Source organism: Acanthochromis polyacanthus, chromosome 22 (assembly GCF_021347895.1).
Source record: "Acanthochromis polyacanthus isolate Apoly-LR-REF ecotype Palm Island chromosome 22, KAUST_Apoly_ChrSc, whole genome shotgun sequence".
NCBI lineage: Eukaryota > Metazoa > Chordata > Actinopteri > Pomacentridae > Acanthochromis > Acanthochromis polyacanthus.
Genome location: NC_067134.1, coordinates 29,643,333 through 29,657,858, shown reverse-complemented (window position 1 = coordinate 29,657,858; position 14,526 = coordinate 29,643,333). Strand labels below are relative to the sequence as shown.

The 14,526-nt window shown below is 39.7% G+C and overlaps 2 protein-coding genes and 1 long non-coding RNA gene across 9 annotated transcripts in view; all 3 read right to left on the bottom strand.

Annotated features, from left to right (window-relative positions):
• Positions 1–14,526, bottom strand: part of LOC127531927 (NACHT, LRR and PYD domains-containing protein 12-like) — a gene marked incomplete at its 5' end in the record, with an annotated part of 133,096 nt that overhangs the window by 80,158 nt on the left and 38,412 nt on the right.
• Positions 1–14,526, bottom strand: part of LOC127531868 (gastrula zinc finger protein XlCGF26.1-like) — a 59,502-nt gene that overhangs the window by 34,798 nt on the left and 10,178 nt on the right. For 3 of the 7 annotated variants that reach the window (XR_007939110.1, XR_007939107.1, XR_007939109.1), the window contains 4 exons: positions 10,480–12,099; positions 9,957–10,199; positions 6,238–6,840; positions 5,565–6,096 (listed from right to left, as the gene is read on the bottom strand). Coding sequence is in view for 2 of the 7 variants with exons in the window: in XM_051942112.1 (XP_051798072.1) it covers positions 9,951–10,199; positions 10,480–12,099 (1,869 nt within the window). In the remaining 5 variants the exon portion in view is untranslated. Of the gene's footprint in view, positions 1–4,490; positions 5,538–5,564; positions 6,097–6,237; positions 6,841–7,799; positions 10,200–10,479; positions 12,100–14,526 lie in introns of those variants that run through there. The other 4 variants (XR_007939108.1, XR_007939111.1, XM_051942112.1 and 1 more) reach the window with 4 other exon arrangements.
• On the bottom strand, positions 816–2,175 carry LOC127531881 (uncharacterized). Its single transcript, XR_007939118.1, has 2 exons — positions 1,391–2,175; positions 816–898 (listed from the first exon to the last, which is right to left on the bottom strand). It is a non-coding gene; the product is annotated as an uncharacterized LOC127531881 (long non-coding RNA).

The window sequence follows — 14,526 nt, the reverse complement described above, 5'->3', positions numbered from 1 at the left end:
TAATAAGTCGCGGATGCGGCAGACTTGATCCATTTCTGTTTTATAAAGAGGTTTTCGTTTCTTCCCACATCACTTTCTCAGTTGTAAACACCGCCATGACCGAGTTACCGGAAGTGCTACTCAAAACAGGAAGTCCCGCCCGTTGGAAAATGGGCGGAGCTGAATAAGGTGAATATAATGAGAGTGGCGACATGACGGGTACAAAAAATTTTGGTCACGTGATCTATAGGAGCCATTTTGTTTCCAATTCATGAACGCCAGCAGAGCCCGAGAGATAGTAAGAGTTGCGACACTCATGCTCTCGCAGCGGGGCGGTCACGTGGTTCATGTAAGCCTGAATAGTTCCAAACAGCCAGAGCTGTCATTTCCTTCTATGGGACTGAGAGCGGCGATTTCACGGTAAAAAAGGAATAAAATCACACCTCCAAGTACTTGTTTGATTATTAATTCATTGGAGTATGTATGTAAATGTCAGTTTTACATTTTGAGCCGTAAGGTGACATATTAAAGACACTTTTGGGGTTTTGGAGGGAATGTTTCACATTCGTGTTAGCATGGAAAATCGACTTTTACACAGAAATGTAAGATGATTGAAGATGTTAATTTTTGCCCAGCTGGATTATTGTATTTCCAGACAATGTCTATATTTCTCTGATTCACTTACTCGTAGTCTGGCAATTATTGAAAAGCAGAGTAACAACAGTCCATTCAGCAGATAGTGTCCAGCCACTTCTGATGAGGCAGGAGTTGACTCACTATAACCATTTTAAGACATACACAAAATATATATATTCAAGAATAACAACTCATTATGCTTTGATGAATGAAATAGTATGTTTTATTGACAATGGGAGAAACAATGAGGGTCTTCGTGTCTTCAGTGAGGGCTCTCGGGATACTGGCGGATAGATATTAATAAATATATTTGTTAAATACTTACAAGTATAAGTTTATGCATTATAAAGGGTCTCATATAAAGGACGTAGTCTTGACAATTAAAAAGAGGTAGCGATGTAGCTAGGTAGCTTTCAAAGAAGAGCTAACAAGCACAAGGCAATGCCTGAAAGTCGGTCATCTGCCAATATTCACAAATACAGATAAATGTATGCATCACAAAGGGCTTCTGATATAATATAAAGACGTTAAAATTAAAAAGAGGTAGCGACTCATCAACAATTAATCCGTCAATATATCCCTGGAGATAACTTCACAGCTAACAGCAGAGTCAAGCTAAAAAAAGTAGCAGAAATTCGGTCGTCTACCAAGATAAAAAATATATATAATTACGCTGCGCAAATACAAATAAAGCTCAGCATATGCATCATAAAGAGCCTCTGATAAAATATAGGCAGTTGACAATTCAAAAGAGGTAGGCATTTCATCAACTTACCTCCACATATACTCAACGACCTGCAGTGCAAATGAACGGTGGCTGTCACTGTCGAAGCCGTGCTTGGAACTAAACAAGCCTCCACAACCCGGAAGTAGACTGGAAGAAAGCGTACAACGGCACCCTATGGGAGTGTCGCAACTCTTACTGTCTCTCGGGCTCTGAACGCCAGTTATGCCTGTTAACGCTGTTTACAACGCAGAGAGTAATTCTAGGTCTTTTTTGGCTTCATAAATACCTGAAAAATGACGGGCTGTTGTGCCTTTGGGTGAACAAATCGATCGGAGAAGGGATTACACATGTTTAGATTTCCCAGGAGTAGTGAAAGAATGAAACTGTGGGAAAATAAAGTCCGGACAGTGGGATGGAAACCGACTTCATCATGATTTTTGTGCCAGGTTAGTCCCATGTATGTACTTTCATGTTATGATGTATGGGTGAATGACAGATAGAAAAGTTTGATGTGATTTTAGGCAGTTGTGGTTATTTTGACTTCGACCATATTCATGCATGGAGATGCATGAAATACGGGCCGCTAAAGTTTAACGGGGTAACCCGTTAAACTTCAGCGGCCCATCTGAGCTTCGACAACAGCCTCCCTGTTCATTCACATGATTTCCAGTTCAACAAACAGCTGACAGTTTTCTGTTTCCTATTTTCTGTTTTCCGTCCAACCTGCAGTCACTTATCAGCCTCATATGACCCGAACAGGCTCCGTGTTGTTCACCTGTTTCTGGGCTGTTAGCCGCCGTTAGCATGAGGATGCTGTTAGCCATATGCTTACAGCTGCAGCACCGTACAGGCGGACGGGAAAACGTATTTTACTAAATTGACCGAAGCTGCAAGCTCGATGATAGAAACATTATACACCCATGGAAAGCTTGGATTCTCATGAATCCGCCGGTATAAACCACTTTCAGATGTGATTACCACAGCGGGTAATATAAACACATTTGTCCAACAAACAGCAAATAACGTAAATAGCACAACTCACCTTTGAAGGCTCAAAACTAGTCACAGATGAAAACATTCCACAAAACGGCCATAATCCAACCTTGGACATCCAGACAAAACAAGCCAGTAAATTATTTTGTCCAAAACATGTCTTGAAATCAGTAAACAATCCATAGTTTTCGTGAATGTGCACCTCGCGCTGCGCGTCGCCACTCTCATTATATAGGCACTCGAGAGCGAGTGAGAGAGAAGTGAAGGGGGTTAACCCCGGGCTTCCTGACCACGGTCGGGGGTGGAACAGGAAGGGTTAACACTGTGATTAGGGCCGCTGCGCTGTTATTTTGACAGATAACGCCATGTACGTTTGTTTTTATCAACTGGGTGCCTATCTAGGTTAATTTATGTCTCCCCACCTCAGCCGTACTTTCCTGTCGATTGACCCGTTCCCGTCTATTGCGCATGCGCGTTCCCGTCTATTGCGCGTGTGCAGGAGGACCTGCCGTTACGCTGAAAAAAAAATCCTGGCGAGAACCCTGTGCGTTGTGTATTTTTAATAAAGGAGTCAAAAAGGCCAATATCGTCTGCTTTGTGCCGTTTAATGCTGGTAAAACAGAGAACCACTGGTCAGCAGGTCAGTCATCTCAAGCACGGTACACTCATTGACGTCTCTCTGGAACTGACGGCGTTCTATACCAATTATACCACACATTATGCAATATAACAAATTACTCAAACACAATATGTACCTGGTAAAACAGAGAACCACTGGTCAGCAGGGACAGGCTGGCGACCTGTCCAGGGTGTCCCCTGCCTTCGCCCGAGTCAGCTGGGATAGGCTCCAGCACCCCCCGTGACCCTAATGAGGATAAAGCGGTGTATAGAGGATGGATGGATGGTCAGCAGGTCAGTCATCTCAAGCACAGTACACTAGCGAAAAAGAGCAAGTTCATTCAGCTAATGGTCGCTACATAGCTAGCTCACCGAGTGTCTCATGTCTAAACACATAAGAGAACACATAAAAGCATAAAACATATGCAAACACTCTCCACTCGACAGCCGGATGATCATATTTAACACATACTCAAAACACAAACAAAATAATAACACGAAAGAAACAATTTGTGATCCCGTGCTGTGCTCTCTGACCTACCTCATTGACGTCTCTCTGGAACTGACGGCGTGCCCCCAACACCAGCCGCACACCACAGCTCCAGAGAGGGCGCCACTGAGCCAAAAACAACAACAACCAGAAGCAGAATCCAGCAAGTGGAATTATACATCACATGTACACTGTTACATGAAGAAAAACACTGAAACACTTGAGAAAGTCAGTTTGACACACAAACCTTGGAGATATTGGAGAGTTGTGAAGATTTCAAGTGTGAAACTTGTGAAGACATTGTGAGCAAAGACTGTGACAGAAAAATGAAGCCTCCTCAGCCAGATAGGAAACATTCAGGTAAGACAGAAGTCCAGACAACGAGCTGCAACTCAGCTCCAGATATCAAACTACACACTGACATGTTAGACTGAAGTTTTCACAACACTGACAAGCTAACATTTGCTCATTTTGTGGCTTATTTTGATCAGTTTGTATCCTTAGGGTTGTTAGTGGATAAAATGTTGTCATTTTTCATCTTTTTGTTGTTTTTGTTCCATTCTGGTGACTTAAAGGCTGTTTTTGTTGAATTTGCTTATTTTGTGTCTCATTGAGGCTCATTTTCATCATTTTGTCTCTAACCTTGGTCACTTTTTGTCTTTAGGATTGTTTTTATTCCTCATTTTTGTGCTTTTAAAGTTTTTTGTTCCATTGTGGACATTTTGTGTCTCATTTAGATCATTTTTTGTATCATTTCGGACATTTTGCATCTGTTTAAGGTTTTTCTGTTTCATTTTATGTCTCATTTTGTGCATTTCAGTCTGTTTTTAGGGAAAAAAGTGTCATAAAACAGACTGTAAATGATATATGAACAAACCTTTCTATAAAAACTTTCAGAATGTTGAATAGAATAAATGTGGACTGACTAGGTAACCTTACAGAACCTTTACTGTTGTGATGTACGGATTAACCTGACTTTATACACTCCAAGAAAAAATATATATCTAACCATTGTGATAGGGATAAATAGAAGTTCCAATCTGTTGATTTTAATTGCAGGATAATGCTTTATTAAAATATATCTCAGCAGGGAAATAGCAATAGCCATTAAATCATCAGACAATGAATCAATAGTTAGTTAATATTTCAGTGGCTCGTCATGATTCCTAACTGCTACTATGCTTTCATAGAAGAAGAGTAATAATCACCCACATTATGTAATTTGGAGGGGGAGAGCAGACGGTGTGGCCACATCCGGCTGATCACCTGAAGAACGACGAGCCTTGGAGCCTCCAGGGGGAAGCAGAGAGAGTTCAGTCCAGATTTAGATCTGCTTGTGTCCTTTTTTGTTGTTTGGGCCAATAAAAACTTTTTTATAATCCTCTCTGGTGTCATTCCTTTGGAAATGATAGAGTTCAGTAAAGTTCCTTCAGTCAGTGTTATTTTTAGAATCCTCAAACAGCAGTAAGAGCAGTCCTTCAGTCCATAATCCCAGTAGAACACATATTCTTTGCAGATCATGTTGAATCACCCGTCCAAAGTTATGTGGTAAAATCCCTCATGCTCAGAACTGTTGTCTGGTTTGCATCAAGTGACTACCCCACAACGACTCCCAACAAATATATTCCAAGAGGTGCAATTTATAACATCACTGCTTCTCTTCAGAATTTGCATATACGGTGACATCATATTCAATTTACATACACGATGACAGCATACATCCTCCCCCCTCCTCACTTGTGCACTTCCCCCATCCACCGACTTCATGGCCCCCGCGTGGTCCGGATGAACCAAAACCACCTGTTTAGCCTGTTTAGCCCTTTCATCCGGTCTATTCATGTATTTGGTTCATCTGCAGCCCAGCACAGGCTTCCGGTGGAGAAACAGGAGAAGCTGATGTCAGCGTCTAACTCTCACTAACACCCACACTGTACATTTCTGCACAATGCACACAGACTGACAAGAAATCCCCCCAAAATCTATACAGAGCTAATGAACCTTTACTGTGAGCATTTAATTCAAGTTTATCTTAGTTCCAGACTACTTGCTCTGAAGGCAAGACAGGGGCTCCCAGAATTCTTCCATTTAATTCCGCTGTTTTAAATGAGATGAAAATAAGATACTATTAAAAAATAAAGCAATATACTATTCATACTGAGATGTAATTGTGTAATTATATAGTGCCCTGCCACAATAAATAAGTTCTTAAAATTGGTCATCATAAAACAATACAGCACATCATAAACGGATCTCAGAAGAAACAGCTTGCAGTTACCACATTTTACTTGTTGTTGGCCTTGTTAATGTATATATTTTTAAAATATGATCACACATACTGTACACAAACACTGTATGCATGAAGATGAATAAAATTACTATACATGTACAACAGCATCATTCATTGAAGTGGAAACAATAACAGTCTGGTGAAATAAAAGAATATTAGCATTAGATTTTTTTGTTAAATGGCCAAATTCTGGTACCTCCACAAAGCAGCATTCATTTCCTTTTGTTAACTGCCTATATTTACTAACTCTACAATATCAGCCAGTCAGTCAATTTACCATGTCTAAGGGAAATATTAACATCAGATCCAATGTGGGATAGTACTCCTTGTGCTGCAGAGTGACCACCTGACCCAGATGATAGGTTTCTAGAACAATTGCAAATGAAAGTAGAAAGACTAAGTCCTTACACTGTTGGAAGAATTTTGTTCAAATCTAACACAAATAACTCTGCACTTTAAATACTATAGATTGGCTCATTAGAAAATAAAAAGCTGTTTGAAACTTACTTTGTCTTCTGTCCTTCTAATGATCTTTGAAAAAGGAAAGCTCCCTGTATTGGATCTCTCGGTGCACTCATCACATTGTTCTCCAAAATACATCAAAATTAGAACAGTTGAGAGGTACTGTTGTGAGTCAATGTCAACACTCATGATTTGTTCACGTTGACCATTGTTTTGATGCCATTTAACAGAGGGGACTAGAGCAACACTGTAACAGGCTTGATTTTCTTTTTATGCACGGCCTTATAGTAGTACATGACCAAACCCTCACTGAATTATTCAGACACCTTAACAGCAATGTAATGTGGTATGGAAACTCAATAGAATCTAACTGTACAATACATCCAAATGGAAACAAATGACAAATGACACTGCAACAATGTCTCAGTATTGAAATAATACAAACATTGCTCTATAATAACTTTCACTGACTCAACAAATAGTCAGACATAATTGGATTGACATTAAAACATGTTCTACATACCTGTAGTTTGACCTTTTCTTTTACCTCCTCTGTTTGGGCTCTTGCTCCCAGCCTTGCTTCCTTGAACTATGTTCACATGTCCCACCATGTGACTGCAGGATCTTTTCCAGCAGCTACACCTGAAGCTTTTTTAGAGTTTTTTAGAGATAGTGTCAAAAATATATTTTATTAATTTAAGGTAACTCTAATTTCAAATCAAAAACATCTCTGTCGATTTGAGAAATCTTGTATGTTATGAACCCCAGCAGAAAATGAACTGCCTTTCTGTAGCAGAGCTCCAGTCAACGTCGTCTTGACAAGTAATTCTTGTGTTCAAAACCGAAGTACTTCAGCTAGTAAATACTATGTAAGGCTTGATTAAAGATAATACTACACTTGTTTTATATGAATCAGTACATGCCATGTTCTGTTTCACTCAGAAATGTCCAGTCTGTCTTCTTTCACTCTTTCCACATCATAGCATAAAGACTCTGCATGACATCAGAGTCACAGGAGTAAATTTTATTGACCAGTCATCTTCTATGAGAGCATTAGAAATTAAAATGCTTCCATTTTGAAATCAACATGTCAGTTGCAACATCACAAAGCAACATCATGCTGCGTAAACATGTTTTTTTTCACCTATAGCACTTGGTTAAGTGTATTGAAATTCAAATTATTGTCACTACTCTGGACTAATTTTGGATGATATTTTTTCAATACATACCCTCATTCTGTGATTGTGCCATTTGTCCTCTAGTGGACAAACTCCGTTTCAAATCATTGACCATCTCCCAAAAAAAACTTTTTTTAAAATCATAAACTGTGGATATTTACAATGCTATCTATGAAATATTAGCTCAGTATGTCAGACACTTTCTTAGAGGTTTTTCAGTGGACTGCAGACCCAGTTTCACTAGTTTTTTTTATTTTCTCACATTGAAATTTGAGGCTGTTTGAAGATGAATATCTCAAGAACAATTCGAGATAAAAGCCTGAAACCTTCACTTGTTTGTCTTGCTCACATCAGCAGATCAGATTGCTGTTAAATACAGCAGTGGATTGGACATCCCATACATTTGTGAAATAATGCATTAAGAATCACTTTGAGGTCTTCAGGAGTCATTTATTTTAGTACAATCATAAAACTAAACACATCCTAAAAAAAGACATTAAAACTGAAAATTGACTGGTTCCATAAAATATTTCTTGTAAACAACAAACCAAAAAAATATCATTTGTATTTGTGTCTTTCTGATGCAGCCACACCCTTAGAAACACACAAAAAAGACTTTTCAACAAATATTTCATAATATTTAAGATTGTGTCAAATTTTCAGGGTGTCTGTGCTTGTGCTAGCCATTCTCCACTTCGCCATAGGCGAAGCCTTCCTCAGGATGGCAAAGCCATTTTTAGCATGTTTAGCCACGGTGTCGAAGCTAATTTTGCCTAATAAATGTGAAAAAAGGGTTAACTTGCAACTTTTTTGTAATTTTCCGAGCGATAATCAAAGAAAATAACAAACTGCGTCTCCTTTACTGAAGAGCGCTACCGAGTATAACCGGAACGACCTGAATGCTTCCGATCATTAATAGATGCACACTGTCACGTGTCTCGTCTCAGCCAATCAGAAAAAAGGATTCGGACTAATCCAGGTGTTGTGCAATTTTCACACTCCCCGGAAAAATCTGACTCCCCCTTCGCGTGAACGCGTGACTTACTTTTCACTCTGTGCCCACTTGACGGGTTTTTCTGTCGTACGTTTACTGCTTTTGCTGTTGTTTTTGGGTTAAATGTGACTAAGTACCGACCTGCAGACATGTTTTCCTGTTAAATATGATTAGGTGACATGTTTCTCCTCCTCTTCTCATCCGTATGTGCGCACCCTAAATGGCATCGGGGAGATCCTACGCTACTCTCAGCTTCACTCCTATGAGGACATCAGGACAGGACAGGGTGTAGTCGCCAAATATTGTTCACATTCCATCAGTGTTCTACACGTGTCATTCAAATAATTGTTCACTGAGAAAACTTTATATCTCCTTATTTAAAATCAGACTTTCCTAAGAATGCAAGATATGGCATCAAAATATGTCTGGTATTTATGTATAAAGTCTTTAATATAAGTATCGTTCTTAAGTATAAAGTAATTTCTTATTGTTGTTATTTTTATAGGGCCAGTTAACAATATAATAGAATTGAAATTCTTTATTGATCCCACACCTGGGAAATTATTTGCTACAACAGCTAAAACACCAAATCACAACAAGTTTAAAAAAAAAACTCGTAAATTACAGTCTGTAAGAACAGAATAATAAAATAAGGGGCTAAATGATCACAGTATGGCAGATTAAGAACAGAGAGACCATTTCAAAACTAGGACTTTAACAGAAATATGCAGGTTGAGTTAAAAGTGCAGATTGTATGATATGAAATAAAATGTGGAGTCAGATTTTTCTGGGCCACTTGACAAAATCTGACTCCCCTACTATTCTTGGAATGCAAGAAGTGGCAACCTCCAAACTTTCTCAGCTACAGCATCTGCACCTCTGCTACTGCTGTGTGAAGTATCAACTATGTATTACTTATTACTATCATTACAGGAGAGAAGTTGTAGGGGTAGTCAGATTTTTCTGGACCACTTGACAAAATCTGTCAGATTTTCTCCACTTTCTCTCCTGTAATGACTACTTCACACAGAAGCAGAGGTGCAGATGTTGTAGCTGAGAAAGGATAGATAGATAGATCGATAGATCGATAGATCGATAGATAGATATCCTAAGGCCAGTAATCTCCTAAATTAATAATGATTAATCATCAGAGAATCACTGCCAGTGTCATGGTAATGACTGGATGCAGCTAACTTACAAAGAAATGATTCTGAACTACATGTCAGCTTTCAAAGATTGGACTTTTCATAGAACACTTCATGTTTTTATATTTACAGACGGACAGACAGGAACCCTAAGGCCAGTAATCTCCTCAATTAATTATGCTTAATCATCAGAGAATCACTGAACCAGCTCTGCATCTAACAGGTTCCTGCAGCCCAGAGGGATCTCAGGAACCATTAAGGTGGTAATTGAGGAAATTCGCCCTGCTGCTCACTGCCTCCATCCAGACGTCTATCCCTCTACCACTGATAATTAATTTAACTGAGTAACCACTTTGAATGGTTTAATTAATTTACCAGTCACGTCTGTTAAAGACAGCTTTCCTCTTAATGGATTTTGCAACGAAGACACTAAATAAGAAATTAGACCTGAATTCTGTGAAGCCGGATCTCAAGGACTTTAAGTTTGTGGAGGACTTCATGAACTTTTACTGAACCCTGCATGGAGAAATCTTCTTGGCAGGGGTTCAGTCTGTGTCCAGTGTGCATACGCTGGTGTCGTTGTCGGGTTCCTTGTTGGTTGGACGTTGGTCCAGACTGGTCAAAGCAGCACTGTTCACCATTGGCAGAGTGCTGACAAGTCTGAGACTTTTGTCCATCTGTTCCGTTCTGCTTGGAAAACAAACAAAGAGAACGTCACTGTTGGAATTTAACATTCAGTTGTCTGATTACGTCACAATTCCTAATCTAACCTACATTCCCAGATTAACCTGGACCAGATTTCTGTGTCAAAACAAATACAGATTAGACTGAACGATAGCTGATAATGTGTTAACAGAATTCAACTGACCACAGTTGTTCAAAACAGTTTTGAAACAATTTTGCAGCAATATCCAAAATTATCCAATACACAATTGTGTGTACACTGTGACTGAGACCAGTCTTTACATACCTCACTGTGACACTGATTGAATGCTTTCTTTCTGGTGTGGATCTGCTGGTGTTGTTTCAGGGAACCCAAAGATGTAAAAGTCTTCTTACACTCATCACATCTGTATGGTCTCTCCCCAGTGTGGACACGTTGGTGAACTTTGAGGTTTGCAATGTAGCTGTAGCGTTTCCCACACTGATCACAAAGGTATGGTTTAACCCCAGTGTGGGTCACTTCATGAGCTTTTAACTGTGAGTACTGTACAAATGGTTCACCACAGTGATCACATACGTACACATCATGTCCAGTGTGGATGCGTTGGTGACATTTTAAGCTCTGTTGGGAGTTGAAAGTTTTTTCACAGGAGTCACAGTGGTACCGCTTTCTACCAGAATGGGGGCATTGATGGATCAACAACTGTTCATGTTGAGTAAAGGTTTTCACACACTGATCACAGTTGAATGGTTTAACTCCACTGTGCATGAGTTGATGGCTTTTTAAGTGACCCTTCTGAGAAAAAGCCTTTCCACACTGATCACAGCCGAACGGTTTAACTCCACTGTGCATGAGTTGATGACGTCTTAACGTACTCTTGTGAGTAAAAGCCTTTCCACACTGATCACAGCTGAACAATTTCACTCCACTGTGCATGAGTTGATGATTTGCTAGATGACTCTTGTCAGTAAAAGCCTTACCACACTGATCACAGCTGAATGGTTTAACTCCACTGTGAATAAGTTGATGGCTTTTTAACTGACTCTTCTGAGTAAAAGCCTTTCCACACTGAGCACAGCTGAATGGTTTAACTCCACTGTGAATGAGTTGATGGCTTTTTAAGTGACTCTTGTGAGTAAAAGCCTTTCCACACTGATCGCAGCTGAATGGTTTAACTCCACTGTGAATGAGTTGATGTCTTTTTAACTGACTCTTGTGAGTAAAAGCCTTTCCACACTGAGCACAGCTGAATGGTTTAACTCCACTGTGAATGAGTTGATGGCTTTTTAACTGACTCTTCTGAGTAAAAGCCTTTCCACACTGAGCACAGCTGAATGGTTTAACTCCACTGTGAATGAGTTGATGGCTTTTTAACTGACTCTTGTGAGTAAAAGCCTTTCCACACTGAGCACAGCTGAATGGTTTAACTCCACTGTGAATGAGTTGATGACTTCTTAACGTAGTCTTGTGAGTAAAAGTCTTTCCACACTGATCACAGCCGAACAATTTCACTCCACTGTGAACGAGTTGATGACTTGTTAGAATACTCTTCTGAGTAAAAGCCTTTCCACACTGATCACAGCTGAATGGTTTAACTCCACTGTGAATGAGTTGATGACTTGTTAGATTAATCTTCTGAGTAAAAGCCTTTCCACACTGATCACAGCTGAATGGTTTAACTCCACTGTGAATGAGTTGATGGCTTTTTAAGTGACTCTTCTTAGTAAAAGCCTTTCCACACTGATCACAGCTGAATGGTTTGTCCACAGTGTGAATACGTTTGTGAATTCTTAGCTTTGTTGCTGTGATAAAAGTCTTGCCACATTGCTCACAACTCAGTGATTCATCTCTTTTTGCCGTTGTTGCTGAACCATCCTTATCCTCCTCAGAGGTCCCACATCTCACTCCATTGCTGTGTTTACATTTCTGTAACAAAAGACAAAGATAAAAACAGAGGCAGTGATGGAAGAGCAATCATGAAAAAAAATTTAACCGAAAAGTCTCAATTCCATGTAGTTGGACATGAGGCTGAAACAAGACCAAGAATCTGCAGACATGCTAGCAGCTTTGTCATTAGAAACCTAGAAATGAGTCAACAGCACACTCACAATGTCAACAAAACTATTTTCACAGGCCGATAGTTTTCAGCTTTCTGCACGGTAGTTTTAGAATATTGAGTAGTAAAATCTGTCGATCACCGTGAAAAACAAAGCAGAGCTCACGACTGATGGGATTGTACCACCAGGATCTCTTCATCCCCAGACTTTCCGTTAAGTTACATTACTGGAGAAATGTACAATATGAAAAGCATACAACATCAATGTCCAGATTTAGGTCTTAATGGCAGCAGGTTCAATTCAGACCACCAACACTTTCTAGTTTCTCCTAGGGGATCAGATGTTGATACCAGTCCAGAAAAGATCTGTAATTCTGCCACTGAATTCTGGATTTGACGCTAACGACCCGGGAAATTTGTTGCGCAGCAGTTACACAAACGTTCACCATCAAACAACAAAAGCAACAAAACAGTGAAACACAGGGATGTCAACAGGAAATTCGGATTTCAACTGAAAATTATTGACGGGGCGGGGGGGCTGAGGCTGAGAGATTTATAGTGAAATAGAAGTCATTTAGACTGATAAAAATGGTCAAAAACATAACACTAGACTTGTTTCAGTCAGCAAATTTAATGAAAAGTTAACTTACATGTTCTTCAATCTTTTCTCACTATCTTCAGTCCAAAATATTTCACAAATCTATCAGAGTTCTATTCTACTATGTACAATATATCCAAGTCAGTTCACTGCAACACTCCTATTTTGCCAATTTTCTTCTCTTTGCAGCAAGCTGTCTAAGTCTCTGGACAGCCTTCCTTTTCAACTCCTGCTGGTGGGCTTTTCTGGCAGCCATTTCCTTCTCTTTCAATGTATCTTTTGCCTTGGCACTTGAAGTAGCTGTTCATGCTGCTGGTGTAACTGTCTGACAGTGCTACGCATCCACGCGATCCGTAGTTAATCAAATCGTTACAATACACACAAAAAGCTTTTCTGGCCACGTCTGGTTTCTTCAGAAATTGTCCAAGTGTTTCCGTTACCTCGTCCATCTTTGAGCCAATTTTCACCTTCACAGTGACTTTTCTCTCCAGCCATTCCCATCGGAACTTATTTTTGACACTTTTGTCAATTTCTGTGACTGATGACTCCTGATCCTTCGATAAAAATCTCATCATTCCGCTGAACATGATACCAAATCTCCAAACATCCGAGTCGAACACGCCACCATGAATTTGTGACAAAGAATGCTACGAGCAATTTGATTGGTCCAAGCTTGAAGCTGTCCAACTGCTGGGCCGTTTACAATCGAACGATAGCTTCAGGGAAAATCTCACAGGAGTGAGGCGTGAGTTTCGTAGTGAGGCGCAAGTTTCGTTTAACGAAACTCACGCCTCACTCCCGCGAGATGTTAACAACGTTAACATCAGCGACAATAAAGTACCTAACCCCCCCCTAAAATTTTCTCAACAGATTTAGAGGATTCACAGAAATGTTCAAATTTGACATTAAATCGGCGGAAATCCGCGGATCCACAGACAATTGTCATCCCTGAAAACAGTTAAAGGAACAGCAACGATTAAAGGAAATGTTTTACAAATGTAAAAAAACCACAGTAAAACAATTAAAAGCAAAATAAAAGCCATTTAAAGAAAAATGAAACAAAACATAAGAGACAGGGACATCGGCAGCAATCTTGGTCATTTAGTCAGACGTCGTAAAAGTTTTCAATAAACGGCCACCGATGTAATCAGGTAGAGGACTTTTCTTTGGTCTGCACTGTTTGAGACACCAGATTACATTTTTAACATAGATTTATTTCCAACCCGGATAAAAGAAAGGGATTCTGTGGAGACGCTGACATGAGACAGTTTTTAGTCTCAGCGTGTTTAGCCCTGAAATCATGGGAGTCAAACCTGACATAAAAACTGTTCAGACTTTGAGCCAGCTCTAAATCAGAATTATAACCGCTGAGCTGAACTCTCTCATTGACACATTAATTAGTTCCAGTGATCAGATTCATGCCGTCCCAGACTGAACTGAGGTTGTTCATTTTGAGCTGAGACTCAAGTTTGTCTTTGTATTGTCTTTTGTGGGTCCTGATCTCCAACTTTATTTCCTTCTGTCGGTTATACAGATTTAGTGCATTTCCTTCTCTGAAGACTGTTTTCTTTCTGTACAGTAGGTCTTTAAGCTTCTTAGAAAGCCATGGCTTAGTGTTTGGATATAGTTTAACAGTTTTATCAGGAATAACACTGGTTTCACAGTCTGTGACCCAGCTGCTCACAACATCAGTCGGTTC